This window comes from Trachymyrmex cornetzi, unplaced genomic scaffold, assembly GCF_001594075.2.
Source record: "Trachymyrmex cornetzi isolate Tcor2-1 unplaced genomic scaffold, Tcor1.1 scaffold147, whole genome shotgun sequence".
NCBI lineage: Eukaryota > Metazoa > Arthropoda > Insecta > Hymenoptera > Formicidae > Trachymyrmex > Trachymyrmex cornetzi.
Window position 1 is genome coordinate 1,517,424 of NW_017296059.1, and position 21,707 is coordinate 1,539,130.

The 21,707-nt window shown below is 33.8% G+C and overlaps 1 protein-coding gene across 1 annotated transcript in view; it reads right to left on the reverse strand.

The window, feature by feature from the left end:
* LOC108757752 (centromere-associated protein E) overlaps positions 1 to 21,707 on the reverse strand; it is a 39,820-nt gene that overhangs the window by 8,283 nt on the left and 9,830 nt on the right. Inside the window, exons 4-6 of the mRNA XM_018502297.1 lie at positions 3,617 to 3,723; positions 2,378 to 2,673; positions 1,335 to 1,512 (exon numbers count right to left, since the gene is read on the reverse strand). Of these exons, the coding sequence (XP_018357799.1) occupies positions 1,335 to 1,512; positions 2,378 to 2,673; positions 3,617 to 3,723 (581 nt within the window). The remainder of the gene's footprint in view (positions 1 to 1,334; positions 1,513 to 2,377; positions 2,674 to 3,616; positions 3,724 to 21,707) is intronic.

The window sequence follows — 21,707 nt, forward strand, 5'->3', positions numbered from 1 at the left end:
ATTATCATTTACGATGATCTTCTTAATATTCTATTCAGTTCGCATAACATTTATTCCCTCGAGAGAAACTGTTGTGCAGGTTAATACAATCAAAGAGAGTCGAATATAACTAGGCGAAACCCTTCTAAGGTGACGACGCTACAATGCTTAGATAAATCCGTCATGAACAGTTTACTCTAGAGAAGTCGGGTTAAGTTCCTAAATATTTCTGACATGCCTTCTACAAAGCTCTTAACAATATTATTCGAAATGCATTAACTAAAATGTACATAAAAATTTAAACATATTCAAGTATTATTCCATAATTGAATTAATAGTTTAATTAATTAATGGTTCAGAAAACATTTTTTGTACGATTGCTAACGTTTGTATTAATTTAACTTGCTCATATTGGCTCTTAATAATTTTTTATTAAATCTGTGATTATATTATAATCGCATTATGCTATAACCGATATATAAACATATATATATATATATATATATATATAAATATAAAGCATCAATTTTTATATTATATTATTGAAAATATTAAATCATATTCGATAAGGACTACCATATATATTGCGGGAAAAATACTGGCGATGGATCGATCACGTAGCTACTGTCGCAAGCTCACTACAGATTTCTTATTTACCGCTTTTCGCGTCTCTCTATCTCGGCTCTATTGAAATTTAATCTCCGCGTCTTAGCTCGCCTGGAAAAGCATTTAAACCAATTACATCCAGCCCGGGTTATCGCGAATGGGAATAATTTTACAAATCTCGCGATAATATTTCTTCTCCAATAACTAGTGGAATTTATGGGAAAATGAGAAATTGCAGCTGCAAAGAAAGGAAAGAAATAGCCGGCTTTTCGTTGTAATCCGACGATCATGAAAGGAAAACATCTGAATTCGGAGGAAAATGTCTGAACGAGTTAAACAATCTTTAACGAGAAAAGGCAAAAGAACGTGAAGTAAATCAGTCGATTAACAACAGCCGATTGTAATTAACCCTTTTAACGCGAAAGTTTCGTACTAAAAGGGCCAATTAAGCAATGTCGAATTAGTCGTTGGATTTCAATTTCTGCGCGCAAGAACGATGCGTCATTCTAGCAACAGAAAGGATATTAAAACGGAGGGTTCGAGATCAAAAGAGGGGAAAAGTGAACTTATAATTTTCTCACGAAAATACACACGGCGAAACGCGATTTGCACGAGTAGAACATTCCCGGAAGGAACCTTTTAACGTCGATGGAACATTCTAAGATCGCGAAGGTTGAAAAAGGAAGTGAGTACGAGTTTAGGAGGACGACAAGGGAAAGATCAAAAGGAAAATACCGACAGACACTTACTGGCGAGCATAATGGTGGTGGCATTTCCGCCGAGTGCATCCTTCAGCAGCCAAGTGAGCGAAGAGTCTCTGTAAGGGATGTATCTTCTTCCTGGCCTACTTCCGGTTGAGCCTCTCTCAGCGAGTGCGGATATCACGTTCCCTAAAGCCACTAGGCTCTTGTTAATATTCGCACCTTCCTACAAACAATAACAAAATGCAAAAGTAACATTAAAATTAGGCTTATTGGATATTTTTATTGAATATATTAATTTAAAATCTTTAGTTTCCCCTAAAAAAAAAATTTTAATGTCGATAATCAGTTTGATACTGTCCTATATATTTTTTTAATTGATAATACAAATCTGTCAATAATAACAATGTATATATGCACTTATGAAACTTGTTAATTTAACGAAAGAATTTTCATGATAATAAGCACATACTTTTACTTTCATACGCGAAACACTATTAGCGATGATGCCTAAATTTTTGCTACGTCGTGATGATTCTTTCCGTATCGTAGAAGGCATGATCATATCAACATCGATCAATCACAGTAATGACAAAATTGCACGTGCATTAAGGCATAGAACACTAACATTTTGTCTCTTATCTACACGATACTTTTCATCTGATATGTTAAATCCATTTCGGAAATAAATTTATTTTTTCATACGATACGCATATATCACAAAAAACTCGCGATGAAAATGGAGACAGGTGCTAGGTATCACTGATGCACATGAAACCTCTTTAAACACTTATACTCTGATAATTACAAATTCAAGTAGCTTCAGTTTGTCAATATAAAAACGTTTCGATAAAAAAATAGTTTTAGATTTGCATCAACACTTCCTCGCGCTCGTCTTTCACGCTTGTTACTTTCGCGAGTAACTCCGACGGTCGATTAGGCGAGTCTATTAGCGCGCGACGCGGCGGCCAGGACGAGATTGATAACGGAGCTCTATCCATCCGCGAAACGGACGAATATCGATTTTCATCGCGCGAAATTCAGCCGGCGAATATTCCGGCGGACGATATTATTTTTAGGAAATGACTCACCTTCAGTCGATGAACGCCGCTGCAGGTGGCCGCGCTCTCGCTGCCCGCCAGATCGACTAGGTGTAACCTGCTACCGCCGTGCAGAGTGGCGTCCTGCCTCCTGGAGGACAAGGAAGTACCACTGCTGCTGGAACGCTCGGCGTCGGCTGTCTCCTGCGAGAGATCGACCGTCAGCAGAGCGTGGCTACGACTGCTACTGGGATTCTGAAGTGTCGAGGCTGTTTTTCTGGCCTTCGTGCCCTCCTCCACGTATGATATCAACGACCCCAGGGTGCGAACCACATGGTGTGTTAAACCTAAAACAAACAAAGATCGTTCGATCGAGGATAATCAAGAGAATCGTCGATGACGAAACATATTAATTCGTATCACAATTGTGAGATCTATCGGTTAAGTTTCATTGTTGAAGTATATACAGAGAGAATTTTTTCTTAGAGTTTACCTTGAAAATATGGCAGTTCTGGGACAACATTGTAAATTTCTCTCATTCATTAATAAAACTACACTAAAATATAAGATGAGTTTGATTAGTTTTACTGAAGTACATGGTAAAAATCTTTAAATTATTGTATTGTACCACAACTATACCATATTTTCAGGACGAATTTTAAAAGATAATTCTCTCCGTGTAGATTATGATGGTGAATAGATTAGCGTGAATCGATGCAGAAATTTGTAAAAAATGATCATATTCGAAATGGAAAATTTATGTCGAAAAATTGAGAATCCAGGGATTTTAAAGTTATATTAGCACTTTAGAATTCGAAGATGACAAGATTCGAGAATCAATCCATTCAAGGATTTTACAATGTGGGAATAGTTAAATCGATCGAAAGCTCAAGGGTGCAAGTTCGCAATAACTTAAGATTAGAGGGCTTAAAAAGTCGAAATACATTTATTTGTATATAGTTAACAATAGTGACTATAATAGTTATTAAACAATAAATATTTTAATTTAATATAAAGATATAATTCATATTTATATATATACTATAATATAGTATATATTATAATATAATATAGTATATAATATAGTATATAATATAAAATACTATAATATAGTAAATAATGCATTAAATGAAAGAAACATTATAACGTTGGGAAAGAAGGTTGCAGAGCGAATTAGAGGAAGATTCAAATAGCCCAGACTTAGGTACACACTGAAGTAAGAAGACTCTCGAGGAATTTTAGCCGACGTCCTCGGTATACGCGACGTTTCACAGTAAACGAGCGGAGTACCTTGAACATAAGGTCCTAGTCGAGGATGTTCTCGAACTCTGAGACCGCTCGTGCTCGTCGACGGCTTCAGGAGATCCCTTACCCTCTCGTTATATATCTCCAAATAACTGAAACAGATCCACACATACAACTTTAAAAGGATTTCTATAAAATCGTAATTGTAAAGGTATAATCAAACAGGTATAATAAACAATAAATTTGTTTCTCATGGCTTTTCTTATATCTTTTTTTAATTGTTTATATAAATATTTTTTCCTTAATTATATATAAAATGTTGAGAATATATATCAATTATTGCATGAGAATAATTATACCGATTCTTGTCAACCATGAGTAATGTTCATCGATAACATTAATCATATAATAATGTTTTTCCAATATTCTAATAAATAGCACTAGAATAACTTACTCCTTTGAAAAATATTTTTAATTTTAAAAAATTACGTATTTCATAAATGTGTCATTGATTTTTTTAAGCTCATTTTAGATGATTTATAATTTTATTAGAATTTATGATATTCTATTTATAATATTATATGTTATATAGATAAAGTAATTGAAGAATTATATATAGAATAAGTTTAATTAGAATTTAAAATATATATAAGGTATGGGAGGAATGATGTATGCGTAATCACGACTTATACCAAAAATTTGTTTAGCTGATTGAGAAAGCCGACATCGTTCATGATTCGTGACTGATCAAAAGAGCCATATGACGCGTACTGCTAATATAAAAATTATAAATGTTCTAAAGTGAGTTTTACAAATTAAAATTCATATACAATACGATGTTGAGGTAAAAAGAACAAGTACACACCATCAAAATTAACACCATTATTATAATAATCACCAAATCGACACTGCCTTTAGTCTTCTTAACACAACCAAATTTCAGCTGAGATATTGATTATAGATTACCACGAAAAATTCACCGGTTCCTTATTTATCAATAACTGGAAAAATGGGGTCTTATATTGAATTGGCAACGACGTTCGCGAGAATTGCGACGCGTCGATTCTTGCCGTGGATACATCTCACGATGCACTTTGGAACGTATCGCCAGCGCGTTGCGTTGCGTCGCGGCGCGAAGCGGCACGACGCACGCGAACATGATGTGTCTCGCAGCGATAAAGCAGACGAAGACGAACATGAGGAGATCTCACATACACGACACGTGAGTCGGAAGCTCCTATGGATCCTCTTAACGTCATTATCCGTCCCGTTGCGCTCGTGGAATTCTCGCACGTGCGCCCGTAAATCGGCTTAACGGCGATCGCGGCCTTACACGGTCACGTTTGCCAGGTGAAACACTCTCGTTGCTTCCCGAGACCTGTTTGTTTCTCTCTTTCCTTTTCCCTTTGTTTTCCCTTGCGGTCTCTCTCTTGTTGCATTCTTCAACGCGACGCGATCTACGAATCTACGCCACATCGTGATGTAAAGTCTGCTTTTTTTCCTGGTGAATTGCTTGCGTTTTAGTAAATTACTATACTCTCTTTGGAGTGGAATCTATATTATAAAGAATGAAAATTGAGCCAGCTTGAAAAAGAGTGGCTTAATTTTCAATCTTAAGAACGAAATTTCATAAGAATGACTCTTCAGAATGATAATTCACTTAAAAAATTTTAGAGAGTAAGAATTATACCACACAAAATGCAGAATTTCTAGTAATTTACTAACACGCAAGCAATTCAACATAGGAAAACATGCATCGTGTGATGCAGGCTAAATAATACAAGGTGTTTCATTGCACATAATGGAGGTCGAATATTATAGTTTTGGTAAAATTTCTTTTCGGTGGTAAATTTCTAATAGCTTCTGTATATTGGCTTAATAACATTTTGGACATTTTTTTGTACCTATAATCATTGACTACGCATCTCAGGAGTGAAACATCTTATACTCTTACATCTGGACTACACATATTTCGATCACACAAACGATCTGTAGGAGCAACGTATAAGATAGGTAGCCCAAATTTTCTTTAACAGACAATATACGAAGAATTTCTGCAGATTAATGTTGAATGAATGTTATATAGCGATGCCAAATTGAATTATAAAAGAAATTGTAACGTTTTCGTTCCTTTATAATATTTTAGCATCCATTATTTTAAAGCAGAAATCTTTTATTTTTCTTTTCTGTATACTACACCGTGCCTTATATTTATCTCTCAGTTCTCTTCCATTTTTCTTAATGATAATTTAATTCAATCCTTTTTTTATTTACAATTCCATTATTTTTCTCGTATCTTAAGGTTCTGTCTTCTTCTGAGAATGATAGTCTCTAAAAGAATTGTACGATTGTCCGACTTTGCAAGCTGTTTACGACCAACTACGTTCGTGTACTCCTTGTTTTTTTTTTTTTTTCGAAAAAAAGTTTCGTCGTTCATTTTCCTTGATCTGAAGATGTGACCTCCTTATCGGAACAACGGCCATTACGATGGCATAAATTACGTTGCAGTGAAAATTTGCAGACAAGTGAAATACTGTGTTACGATATCTAGCCTCGTTCTCGAGAAACGTTTACTCGAGTTCAAAGAGAAGTTACGACGATGAAATTCACAAGAATCGTTACGTCGCCGCGCCGGATTGGGTGTTCACCAATTGCCGAGGTTCTCGTTCGCGAATTTCTTTTCTCGGTAATGCCGCAAGAAGGATGTAAAAATTGCGAGGAATATTACGCGAAATGTACAACGCCGTGCATTTTCTTTCTGCATCGCAACGATAAATATATCGTTCGCGTCACGCAATGACGATTCGACATTATTGATGCGCATTTCACGATTCTTCAGTAGATGAATTTAAAGATGAGGAAGATGAATTTAAAATTTATTACATGGCAGCAAATTATTTAAAATTAATTTAATCCTCACCTAGAAACCAGCTTGTTACGTTTTAATGAACTTCGTTAACATAAATTACTTAAAATGCGGAGAAATTTTCTACGAGAGATCTATCGCTTTTCACAATCTTGGTGCAAAAAAAGATATATTGAACATATTTTTAAGAAAACGAAAAATTTTTTACGTTTTAATTTAAATTTTAATTATTAAAAATAAGTTAATAGTATCAAGATAATATCGCAATAATACAAGTATTTTAGAATTTCCAATACAATTATGTAAGTTAATATAAAGCGCAGTTTTCATTATTAGATATCAAAGCGAGCAATAGCATCCCAATCTCTTGAGTTAAATAACATTTTGTTCAATCCATTTATCAAAGTAAACATCAAAGTAAACGTCCATATTAACGCACTCAAAGGGGCAGTTAATAAATAATAATTTGAGTCAAATTTAATACATTTCCTTAAGTTAATTATTTAACTTAATTGTTTTAATTAAATTAACAATATATTGAGTAGAGGCGTCCTATAGAAATGATTAAAAATAACTTAAATTGTGTATAATTCGACATCATACATTTAACAGTGTTGATGGTAATTATGCATTGTGTATTTTCGTTTGACATACAACTCGCAAGTCTCTCCAAACTTGCTGTTATCTCCTCACTGAGGATACTGGATTTCTCAAGGGAAAATCGATGCGGTGTAGACTCCTTCGAGAATATCCGAGGGCCACACAACACGGTAACAAAGTTCGATATCCGATAGTTAATGAAAATTAATGCCTCGTATCGCATTATCGCTAATCAATGATGTCCAATCTTGTCGACATTCAGAATATCATCTCGTTGTTTAATTTACTTTAACAGGACGATCTACCTCCCGTGCCCATTATTTCTCATTGGCATTGATCGAGCGTGTGAAAGGTGTTTTTATATTTAAGTAAACTTTCACATGTACATACATATATAATAATTTCCCTGCGACTCTGATAATTCGCCTCGCGTCAAATTCGTGAAATACGACGCGTTATTTTAACTGAACGCGTAGGATAGATATTATAACGGATGTTAAGAAGAAATATGTATTCTCTCCGGTTCCAGCCGTTATAGATGACTTGGATTCATCGATGATATATTCCTCGATATAGAGTTATAGCTCACCGAATTCGTCGGAACAGTTCGCGTGCGGATTTCATCCCTCATCGACAAGACGCGCGACTGCCGGCGGAAACTTCGCCGAGAGGGGCCGGCGCGCGCGTTAATTACTGTTAATTAATGATATCCGGGCGCGCCGGGCCCCGGCGGACGAGGGGCGCCGAGAGCCATTTATTACGAGCCTTAAACTTTTCGAGTATCCTCCGTCTCCCCCTGCCACCTGAGCACTGAAAATGAGACGAGGGGCAGCTAGTTTTCGCGTAAACGAAAGCCGGCGCTGCGCCGTGTAACGCGACCGCCCGCGCCCTTTCTCTCGTGCCTGACGAATATTACGCCATCGGAATGAGAATCGATTTTGCAGGCCTGATGCCTGGAAAATGGGTAATGTCGATCGCGAGAAAAGGAATCGTCTTGAACAATCTACCTGTCGCGCGGTGCAATCCTTGCTTTTCTGCACTTTCTCATTTTACACGGAAAGAACAGTTTTGCTAAAGTATCTAAAAATTTAGCTAGATACAGATCTCCACATAATTATTTTGACATTTGAAAATAAAATTATTTTCAAATCGGTATCCTAGCTGAATTTTTATATACTTTAGCAAAATCATTTTTTCCAAATATAGCATTATTCAAATATTTACAATTAGTGTATTCACTTATTACTTGTAGACTTTCTTTATTTTACTATAAAATATAACAAATAAATTAATATTTTATAATTTTTTTTAACATGAATATAAATCGACTCCTCACTTTGCAAAAGCAAAATTAAAAGACAAAAGGAGGTCAAAAAGGAATAAATAATAGATGTAATATAAATAATAACGTTAATGGTTATACATATTGTAATGAAAAACGTTTTTGTTCCATTTTCTTATTTTTTTCTTATGATAGGCTAGTTGGAAATTTATAGAAAATTTAACAATGTTTCATTTTTTACTTAGTACTTAGATTGAGAAATTAAATCCCTTTTTAATATTAATATTATACTTATCAAGAATCAAGAATATGTGAACAAAATAGATAAAACTTATAAATATACGTAAAACAAGATAATCATTTAGACGGACAAAGAGAAGATATTTTCGGGAGTAACAATTTAAAAAATATGATTTACGCATCGCTTCGTCGGTGAGCAAACGAAGAGAAAGACGAGAGGAGATACAAAGAGACAAAGGGCTTCCGGCTTCGAGTGGTGAGAATGATAAAGGTGAAAGTTATAAGCTTCAATGAGCAGCATACTCGTGATAAAGACACTTCCGATCACCCTCGATAGCCCTACGTGTAAAAGGCTGTAAAGGGATCTCTCAGGGTTAACTGACCTGACTTAACGTTTTCCGTATGCTCTACTTGCGTTCGTATTTAGTTGTTAGGTAACACGCCGAATTTGAGTGCAACATAATTTTGATGGAAAAATTTTTTTTTATAATAGCAGAATTTTTAATATAATTATATTAGTTAAAAAGTAGGTAAACAGCGTATAATCGGCGTTTACTCTTTTAATTATTCATTTAATTTAAATCAATGCGTTTTAATAATATTTAGCTTTGTAAATAACACTATTTAGATACTTTTATACTTTATTTTCACATTGTTTAAACCAAAGAAAGGAATTAAAAGAATAATATCCGTTACATAAACGAGTAAATGATAGTATAAACAGTTTGCTACTTTGAGATATAACGAGCAAATTATTTAGGATAAATCAGAATAGTATCTGTTGAGCCACGTATATAATACCTCGTACAATGTAAATCCATTCAATTAGTTCTTTTATATAGATATAGCTCGCGGACACAGAAAATGATTCCGTTCATGCATTTACAATGCAAATACGAGAAATTTCGCATGTTATCAATAACATGGCAGTGATCGAGGAATAAACGCAAATGTCACGCGGCTTTGCGTTACGATCGTTTGTAATGAAATACTTTTAACATACAATATTCGCAGGGCATAATTATATTCATTTGCTACATTTGACTGTTATATCCAACTGCGTCGCTGGAAGCAGTCAAAACTCCATCTCCGATATTAATCTTTTACTCTTTTATGTTATATTGCTTTCTATTTTAAATTATATACCCTACATAAAAGAACTGTTTTGCTAAAATTAAATATATATATCAATCGAAAAATTCAGTTAGATACAGATCTGAAAATAATTGTATTAAACTATCAAAATAATCATGCAGGACGCTTGCACTATTGTTGTAATAATGTCTAAACTTTTTACAGTATTGCACATTTTGCTGGAACATTATTTTAGTTAATAAAATTATTTTGTATCTAATTACTCCCTAAATATAAATTAGATAATCACTGATGTCGGTGATTACCTACTATTATAATTCAGATTTAGAGAATATTCCAGTTATGCCATTGGTAATTAGTGAATTCACAGCGTAATTCAACTAAAAAATCAATGAAACGTGGAATTCCTAACTTAGCTATCCTTACTTTAGTATATAAATTCAATGTATATTAAAACATGCGAACATCAGTATTTTAATTATAATGCTGAAGCTTTCTTTCTTTTTCAATTGAATTTTACTGATTACCCAATGCCAAGAAACTAGGTAATTAGTGATTATCCACTGATTCAGATTTACAGAGTAAATTTTTAGCTACTTCAGTAAAATCGCTCTTTTCATGCAGTAACAGACAATATCTAATGAACCTCGATTTAGGAAGAATCGTCAATTTCTTTAACACGGGGACGCAGATAATTGATGTTGAACTATCGGTTCTAATCATTCGATAAACCAATGTATACGTAGTGCCGGAGTTATCCTCACGGGACCAAAACAATCCGTTGAGTGCACCATCGATCAACAATTATCGTCATTAGGCACTGACGTTTAATGCGACTAAAGTCGCATTCCATGTGATAGCATGCTGGTCGGCTCTTTTCGTCCGCAATGAAACGGTAAGCCATCAAAAGCTCTGCATTACTTATGGCTGATTGATCGATAGAGTTCACTCTCTATGTGCCTTCGTCTTTCTCTAGCCCTCTCTCACTCGACGGAGCTTTAATTCGACCCCGAGCGCGTTTTCGATTACCGCCCTGGTCATTACGCGATCGCGACTGAATCGCAAATTCAATTCGATCGGCATTCGGCCGTCTCTATTTGCCGAGGGCCATCATTTAGCGCATGCACCGCTCCGCCTGAGGAACAGACATATCCATGTATACACATGAACGCATACATACACTCGTCTCATAAAAAAACCTATATAGAAAATTTTCAAAAAGTTTTACGGTCTTTAGTTTTACATGAAAATACCTACTGTTGATTTTTTTGTAAACATACTATCTGGAAAAATTTTTCCTTTTGTGGTATAAATATATATTAATCCTTTTTGTAATTACATTGCAGTAATTACATTCAAGAAAATGTGTACGTATACGTTTACTTTATCTGATATACTTCGATTCTTTCTTATGAAATGAGTTTTTTTAATAAAATTTTTCGTTGATCTTTAACAAATATAATAGATTAAAATTTCGTAAAAATGTATTTTATAAAAGATAAAGAGAAATTTATATAATACAAGAGATTAATGCACTTGACTGGGACTTTTTTCTAATAACGAGAAAATTGATACGATGTAAAATATATACCATATTCAATATTTACATTAATTAAAAGTTATCTGTAGAAAATTTTTAAATAGTTCCTTCCTATATTTATAATTAAAAGTAAAATGCACTCAAGTTTTGCGATGCGAAATGTCACTTTAATCTGAAAGGACGTAACTTTCCATTCAATTCGTATTTTACATCAGTCATGTGCAGAACGAACATTATTATTTTTTAAACAATGCATATTTTCAACATGAATTTATCGTAGGATAAACATTATTATAGGAACATAGAAAATATAATATTCATATTGTGTCTCTGCGTGATACGGTATACGTAAGAGAAAGATATATAACTTAATTAATGTTTCCTAGATATTTCAATTTATTGCTGAGAGATTGATATATATTACTAGAAAAAACCTTTATCTAAAATAAAATTAGAAACCTGAAATTTTTTGCAAAGTATTATATTGCTAGACATTATAAATGGATGATCAATAGCGAAGTTCGCATTACTGTTATTAATTTCTAGTTAGATTCAGTTTGACATGAAATTGTCAGATCGATTGAAAATTACTATCGTTTCAAACAATTTCTCTAAAAATACGTAAAACCGATTTAATCTTCGTCCTTAGCATTTGCTTTCCACAAATTTGCCTACAAAGTTTTCTTCACCACTGATTAAATTACGGTCGACTCGTGTATTTCATAACATTTGTTTTAGATATGAAAAGAAAAATGAATATTGTATATGTACAAGTTTAAAAATAGACAATGAGAAAATCAATTAAAAAATATAAATAAATATTAAAATTTGTATTGAATAAAAGTTTATCTAACAAAATAGACAGGATACTGAGAGAAAAATGTTTGGTATTTGGGACTATAATTATACACAGATAAAATTATGATTAAGAGCTCCGTTTTTATTTATTTTATTACTATTGTAATGTTAGTAATAACCATATATTTAAAGTTCTCTAAAACATGAAGAAATTGTACTATATTATGATAATTTCAAATATTAATATAGTAAAACAATATCAAGATATAAATAAAATAAATATTTTATTCCGTAAAAATGCAATCGTAATTATAATGATTATAACTATTTTCTTAAGATCACTTTATTATTTATGTGGTAATAATAACTAAAAGATATGTAGAAAAAGTTAAAGATTTTCAAGCAACGTGTTTGATTATATTATATTATAGTACCCCACATTATTGATTATATTTGCATGGTTAAAACAATTATAAATATATAATTGTCTCAAAAAATGATTATAAGCTATAGTTAAATTTAATTACAACTATTTTTCCTCTCAGTTTAGAGTACAGCTTTATCCTATCTATTTTGATAGAATAGCTTCTCGGATCTGTTATGATACAAATTTCCCATAATGGGAAAATGTGCAGGATATCCTGAAACCAATGTCAAGCCACGTGACAATTTCCAAACGATATTAGTATGTTATGACGTATCGACGTTTAAGCACGCGTCAGAGGTACTATTGTCGTTAGCTCGTGAATTTAATTATACCTCGCTCGACCGAGCATTTATTGACGTGGGCACGATTCGCTAATAGATATAATTAATTGTGCAACAAAACATGTGTATCAAACTCCTACCCCTTTCGCGGGGTACACTTCGATACATGCGCTCCGTGCGTTGCCCGTATATCCGTTATTATGTTTGCCTGTGTAAACATTCACGTACGTGATAATGAAAGTGCACGCGTACTCGTAGATAAAACGGTCTGATCGCTGCTTGGAAAAGCCTTCCCTTCGCAGAAAGTAGTTAATTAGTTCCTCGAGCAAGTGCGAATGAGTTGCAGTTACTGATAAATATACATTCGTTTCGCATCTAACAAAGCCGCTGCTTGTGCGATCTTACAGCTTTATTCAGCTTGTCATTGCTTTTAACCAATTTTATAAAAAAATATCAATATAATCAAAATAAAAATCTGTTTCATAATTTAAAAGGACGAATTTTAATAACATATTAATAACAATTAATTTAATAACAATTTTAATAACTTTTTTGTTTTCTCTTATGAATTACAAACAATTGAATTGTTTTATTTTTCAAATATCAGTGTGAGAAAATTATAATTTAATGTGTTTATAAAATAATATATACTTTGATTTCTTTATAAAAGCCACGAAAATTTGGCATAAAGATGCGAACACTTACATCAGCAATTACGAATAACTTCTATATTTATAGATTCCTTGATTATTTAAGCACCACAAATGGGATGCTTAAAATAAAATCCACTTGACTCTTTTTCACTTTTTCCTTCCCATCCTGCCTTCTACTGTATCCTTTAACTGTCTCTTCGATTCTTATCCTACGGCCAAATCAGACTCGATTAGGGGACTGAAGGCCACTTCCAAAGAAAGAAGAAGACTTACCCCAGCGAGAAAATGCTTCGCTAATTCTATTAGTTGTCATTTTCGACATTTTCCACTTTGAGCATCGGCCTTTACATGGCTCTAATTTTAATTCTGCCTTCATCTACTTCATCATCTTCAATCCTCTTTAGCCCTCCTACGAAATGGCGAAAGGCTGTCATTACATAATGACATTAATAAAATTATATTCATAATTTACGTACCATACGCATTGATAATCTCTCTTTTACATTTTTACTTAAGTATTATTGTTTGCTGTTTTATTTAAAATATTGATTCTTTAACGACCAACTTACTTAAATATGTGGCACAATTCAAAGAATTACCAAAAATATAAAAATTTTATAGATTGTTCTATTATTATATTTGACTATCTATGTAAAATTTGAGCACAATTTTCTTATTGATTCAAAGATATTTAATTTTTTGTTTGCTTTGATCATTCCACTCCATTCGATGGCATTACGGTCCAAATCGAACCTGGGTCTCCTTTAGATTAAGTTTCGAAACAATGATTTTTTCGGAATTAGACTGTTAAGCTAATGTCCAATCTGGGAAATCAATGCATATATGTACTGATATATAGGACCTACAGTTTATAATACCGGCTTCAAACGGTGATGGCAAATATACTCTCGGTAGTTTGCCATTGCTTTCTGAGAGATGGCAATCAAATCAAATTTTTGTGTTCTGGGTGGATTTGAACTCTTCAGCATAGAAAACAGCCGCTCTACACTCTACGCTACGATTGCCACACGTTTGTCTTGATTGTTATATAAAATCGCATTTTGTAGTATTTATTTGCATGAGGAAATAGTATTATGAATGAAATCAAATTTATTACATGTACTAATAAAACTTTAATATATATTTGTGCAAAGGTTCATTTGGATCCACCTGTTTGTTTGAAAATTATTTATCTAAAACTGTAGCAAAATATGGTAATTGCACTGCATAAATCATTAAAAGTCAAACAGTTTTTGCTTTTTGCGGTTAATTTTAGGACGTATTTAAAAATATAAAATTTTTTGATTGATATTGGCCGATATTGATTTTTTTGGCTAATACTTTTAGCTGATATTTTACAGGCAAAACATCCTTATTAATTACAACGTTCGACTTTATCTGATTTCAAACTTTTTTCGTTTCTCTAAAACACGTGTATCACAAAAACAAGAATAATATTAACTAACATTTAAAGTCATACGACAGCAATTTTTTTACTCTTTCTGTTTCTACTTTTTTCGTTCTCTTTTCCATTACTTATTTTCTTTATTCATTTTGTCAACTGGTATGTTTTCTTTTTTTTTAATTCTTTAAGCTCTTTTGTCTATTCCAATTTTTTTTGCAACGGAACATATGACAAGGATAAATCGATCGACGCACAGCAATTCGTACGATCGAATTTTATTTATCGACATTTCTCATGATCAAGCGCGTCATCTTCAATTCTGGTATAGACAGCACAAGCTCATGTGTTGTCGAGAACCGTGAAATTCGGTCTCGCATATCAATGGAGGTCCTGCGACCTTCCTTTAGGATAGTCCAATATTCAGCGCCGTGTCATTTCACGGCACGTCGAGCTCATCGTTCTCACCGAGCATATCGGTTAGTTCCGTCATCGAGATCGCAAGGGTTCAAAATGTTATTATGATTCTTTTCAAATTTCAAGATTTTACGGTGTCAAGAGAAAATATCGAAAATAAAAACCTTCGAAATCTAAAATAAATTCTAAAAATTTTTTTGCAACGTTTGGATTAAACTAATATTTTAATAGATACTAATATTTTGATACTTTTGCAGAATATGATTCAATTTGCAATCTCCCAGATCAAATTCAAAGCAGACGGGAATACGAAAAATCGCAGATCTAATATTTGAAGTAGTTACGTGAATAAAATATCAGATTTATAAAATTCAGATAATTCGAAAATATATTAAAATGCGCGCAAAAAATCATACGATTTAAATATTTTAAAAGATCAGAGTTTAATCATTTTTGTAATATTGTTATTACAAAATTCTAGAACTGTACAAAAAAAAGTTTAGAGACTCTCAACTTTGCTCTTTATCACAAGTTCCGAAAATCTATAAATTCTGAATTTTATATTATAAATGTCATAAAGTTACTTTAATGAGATTGATCGCCGACAGTTTCTAAATTGTCTAATACATTAGAGAAGATTTTAATGATATAAAGTTAAAAATTCAATGATATATAAAATCTTTTATATATAATATATTAGATAACTTAAGGACTGTCGGTGATCTCCTACATTATTAAAGTACGTCATTTAAAATAGAAAAATCAGAATTCGTATGTAATACAGGTATAAGACCATTGAAAAACTATTCGACGACCTCTGAATTTATTTTATGCATTTAATGGTTTTGTTGACACACATATAGAAACTGCGGATTATTCGAACGTTTCCCTCTCGAAAAAATCACGCATGCAGACATAGATATCGGGACAGCTGCTTATTTATACGTGTTGCGTGCAACACCTTCTGCGCCTCGTCAGATCACGGACATGGTATCTGTTTCATGTGTACACATGCCCGATCGTGCGAATGGCTGTGTGCAAAACGCCGTCGCGTTTTATCGTTCGGATTCACGAGATCATACCACCGTGATACCGCGCCATCGCCGCTAATATCCGACGATACAGGCTGCTGCAAATGCAAAGCCGACTCGTATTCTTTCGCCAATACGGGCGAAATAACATCGCGAAATTCTTTTTCGTAGCTGCATTTTTTGCGCGTTCCAAAACGGCCGGACAAAAAAGCTTTTTTAAAGTTTAACGTAAAAATAAAAAATAAAACATGCATTTATTTATTTTTGATGAAAGATGATTTTGTGCGTGAATTGAGTAGAAAATATAAAAATATTGAACAAAATATCTTGTAAGACTGTAACGTGAATATACAACACATAAGAAAGGCCCTTACAGATAGTCAAACTGGATCTTTAGTGCTTAAGTAATTTGGTTTGAATTTGCGCCAACTAATTGCGAAGATTTAACGACTGCTTATAGATCTTACCTTGCTAGTATAAAAATATTAACATCTCCACGTGCAGATCGCTACATTATTTCTCATCCGTCAGTTACACTCGCGATGCGTTTCACTTGGGCTGTATTGTTTGATGATTACGGATGAAGCTTTATATCCGATCAATCACGCTTGACGGGTACATTGGGCAGCTGACTCGAGTGGGTTAATGCGTCCATCGATTATAGATGCACGTTTCAATGATGAATCCGCGTTCGGAATCGATTGCTGAGCAATGCCGTGCTGCTGTTAACACACATTTAATCCGCGATGTGATATTTCACGATGACTTCCGGCTCTTTTTCAAGTCGAAAGCTCGCCGCGTCCCTGATTTTTCACAAGCACCGCTGATATATCGATCGCAATTACGAGGCGCCGCGCATTTTACACACGACGAGTGTCGAACAGTCCATTATCGCAACGATTAATTCCGATGAAATATCGGGGCCAACAATTTTGGTTGTTACGATACAACTTTGTTGCAAGAAACAATACGGTCCACGAGGAATATATTTTTATGCCAACGTATCTCTATCGAATAAATGTCTACAAAATTTACATGCAAAAGTTTCGGTAAGAAACTTCCGCGTTTAGACTAGCACGCACTATTCCTACTTGGGGTACACGCAGCGTGGTAGACAGTTTATTTTTATGACAATGGTACATATTAGAAGGATTTGAAGATACTTTATCTTTCAAACACAACCATTCTCCGATCATTATTACCTGTGAGAAGCATTTCGCTCAATAGGAAACGCGAGCGCCAAAGTTTTTGCAACATGTCTATCTCCCGTCGCCCGCCCCTCTGAATTTAATTTACCCCTAAACAGTCGACGGTGGCAAGTAGAAATACCTCGAACTTTCTTGCTCGACCCACTTAACGATTTTACGTCCGGCCGCTGATGGGCCGATGGAATCGGCCTCAAAACGAAACGTGGCGCGACTGATTTCTCTTTTTCGTATTGAACCCAATATATAAGCTTGTGTGAAATCGACACCAAAATTATTGCCATTTTTCTTTTAATTACTATGAATTTTTACGTAAATGAATTTATCGTTGACATGCAGGGACTACTACTGTCTTATACTTATATTATTAAGCATATAGATACGTGAAATATCTACTTTCGTTTATTACTATTTTATCGAGAGGAGGAAGATTAAAGTAGGAAAACGAATACTTTTATCTATTTTTTCGATCGTTACCGAGTGTTCCATTTATCCTTTATCTCGTTAACCGCTCGTTGATACGCACGATAAAATGCTTTACTTAATTGTCGAAAGAAAGAGAGATATTAATTGAACGCAAACGTGAACCCATTCAAATTTATTTGTGAAATTATACGCGTCTAATAATGGCAATAATAAAACAATTTATTTTTTATGTGATTTCAAAAAGTATCTCGACGCCGTAATGTTTTATTATTTATTTTCATATATTTGATAATTGCATATTGAATTATAAAGTTATTGTATGTAAATATCATTACCACAAACAAAATGCTTATATTGTACTTTATACGGTATAAATGAGAAACTTTCTGTTTTGCGAAATGCAAGAGAGATAAAAGAACAATTTTGTGTGTATATTTTATAGATATAAGTAAAGAAAGATACCCCCCTTCTCGATGACATGCAATCGTAATTATACTCCGCGGGCTACTATTACTTCATTCCGCGAGTTGCGCGAAAGAAAGAAAAAGCGACAAACGATTAAAAAATTAGTTTAAGAAATTAGATATTCTGAAATTCAGATTTTGATATTCTAAAGTCAATACTTTTTAGAACATAAAAATCTCGAGATCTGAAAGCTCTAGGATTTTTGAAAATTTTAAAACATATTCTATAAGAAAAGCAATTCTGGAATGGGAGAATTTAGAAATTCTAGAAATTCAATGAATCAAAGATTAGGAAGTACATAAAAATTCTGCAGATCCACGAATCCACACAACTCAAGATTTGAGAGTTTCAAATTCTAAAAGTTTATCGGGGATCCGAAGGTTGCAGAATCCAAGCGTCTAGGAATGCTTCGGAAAGTCGAGGATCCATGAATCTAAGTTTACCGTGTTTTTCAGTCGAAATGCGTGAAACATAAGAAACATAGGAAATTCGATACAGTGCACATTCGATGTTCAAGGTGCATAATTCTTACCAGGCTGTAGCGAGATTGCGTCCGTCTAGGATTGCGAGTCACGGGGCACTGAGCTTGCAAGACACATCCAGGCCAACAGACCGCGCTTGCAAACCTCGCGACTCGTAAGCTCGCCTATCGTCTCTCCCTTCCACCACCGCCCATCGCAACCCTTCATTTAACTCACAGTATTTTCCTTCCTAAATTTTCTTGAGTCATCGAAAGAAAATTTACTGTAAGATTGCGATTATTACTACTTAGAAATTATAAATAATTGACACGCTGTACACGCGTCTCTATTTTTGGATGTTGAGCTTTACATTATTTTTTATTAATCATATAATGTAGGGATTTTTAGGACAGATTTTTTTAAATCATAATATTAAATATTACAGTATTTAGAACATTAAAAAGCCCTGAAATTTTTTAATTTTCTAATGTTTGTATCTAAAATACTGATACTTGGATTTCAAACTCTTTCCTAACTAATTCTACGGCGTTCCACTCATTGAATTCAATGAGTATGCGGCCGAAAAACTCGAAAGCTTCGTGCTACAACTTGTCGCAAAGTTTGTCTTTTCGATACGCTCACAACACGATCAATGATTGCGGAATTGAATTTATGCGCAGTTACAGCTTTTCCCGAACTAATCCTCGATTTCATCTAGCGTCGCGTTTAACGACTGCCAAAAATACGCGAAGTCGGACTATCCATTTATTCGCGTCACGAACTTCGATACACTGCGTCTCGGCGGATTTTTTTGCCGATTGGCAATTATCGCGAGCGATTTGTTCTCGCAAGTGCGGACTATTTCGATACACGGGACAACGATGTAAAAGCGATTAAAGCGGAATAAATAGTAAATCCGCATGCCGACGGCGATAGATCGGCAAAACGACTTTTGCGATCCGCGCAGCGCGGAGTTTCGATGCAGTATCAATTTGTCATTGTTACACTTGTGGGAGGGCTCTTGCTAGTGCTGGCGCGTATCGAAGCTGGAGCAATTCGCGATAGCGATTAGGCGCGAAACGACGTCGTAATCGCCGACACGAAAGGAATGAACTTGAAGCTATCGATGGTAATAGATAAAAAGCGCACCGATTGGCGGGCCTTGACCGAAGCCATCAATGTTTTTGCTAGTATTGATAATCGACATGCAGAATGATCGAAAACTTATGTATATATACAATCTGCAGTTATTATGGTAATTTTAACATACTTTAATATTGAACATATGTTACATCAGGATTAGGAAAATTACTTACATATAAGTTACTTTTTAGATTATCTTATATGTGTTTGTTATAGAAATTGAGTACAAAAATTAATACAAAATTGGAGCAAATAATGATAAAATATAACATGAAAAATAAAATATCCGAATTATTATATTTAATTTCTGTAATAAAGAGTAATTTATAAGTAACTTGTAAAGTAAAGCTTTTCCAATCCTGTGTTACACACATATATCATGCGACCAAATATTCCATTGTTACAGTTGTCGTGGTTGTTGAATATAACAACATATTTTAATACTGCTAGTTTTATGAGAGATAGCGTGAATAGAGATCTTTATACATTCTGTGAAAAAATACTATAATGTATATATATGCGAAATAAAGTTATTTATGTGTAGTTTCTCGCGCGCAATTTGTCTCTATAATTTTTTTATTTTGATAACGTAGTGCTAAAAAACGAGATATATATATATCTAAATTACATTTGATTTGCTATTCAACAATATATCGTAATTACGGTTAATAATAATTTTTACGCACTTTTTTAATGAGTAACTACCGTACCACGTATATATTTCGTGACTTTTCGATCATTCTGTATCCACATTTCGCGTACGTGTACTCGTGTGGTGTTTGCGAGCAAAGGGCACCACGTGAGGGTGTTGATTTTCCCACAGTTATCAAGGCGGTCACGTTATCGGCATTCCGAAGGCTATCTGTTCGCCTTGCAGCGTGATTAAATTGATACACTATTCTGCAAATATATGCTAATAGCGACAATATTGTATCTAGTATAAATGTTAATCACCGACAACAACGTTATACTGTTGTTGTCGTTAATTATATCTCTCATCATATTACATATAGATAAAGTATTATATGTATATCGTTTCAGTTCATTAATGTATGAACATATAATTCTATATTCAGCTAAAAAGAACAAGCTACACGAATCAATTTTATACATTTTTTTTTCAAATCACAATACACAGGATTGAAGTTATGATATATGAAGATTATTTTTTCAAAAATTTTTGTCGATGATATTGAAATGTTTCATTAAATTTGTTTGTATAGAATATATATTGCATATATAAGTAATATATATGCAATTGGTGTAATTAAAAATTTACCGAATCGAAAAATGAAGAAGTTCATAAAGAAATTGATTCTTGCAAAAAGATTAATATATTTGCAAGGAAAATCTGAAAGCGCCGCGCCGGCGCGGCGGTAGGGAAAATAAAGGATACAAGCAGATTTTATCGAAACTGTGAGCTGTGGTAAGATGCGGCAAAATTCCAGTGGCGAAAGGAAAGGCACGTGCAACGCGATTTGCAAGTTTCTTCCGGAATACTTAGTACAAAGTATCGGAGTACTTCGAGCATCTTAAGTGGCGATCGAAAAGTTTTCTATCGATAGCTCGCAATTTTCGTCGACGTTCTTATCGCGTTAGCCACAGTATCAGGATATCGAGGATTATTACAACTTTCCTCGTAATAATGAAGAAATATATTATCTATTGGTACTAATTTATTTTTAATGGTTATTAAAATAATCAAAGATGTATTATTTTATTTTCTGATACGTTTGTTTAGAATAACAACAATGAAGTACAACAATTTGCGGGCATTAAATTGAATCGCTAAGCGCGATTATAT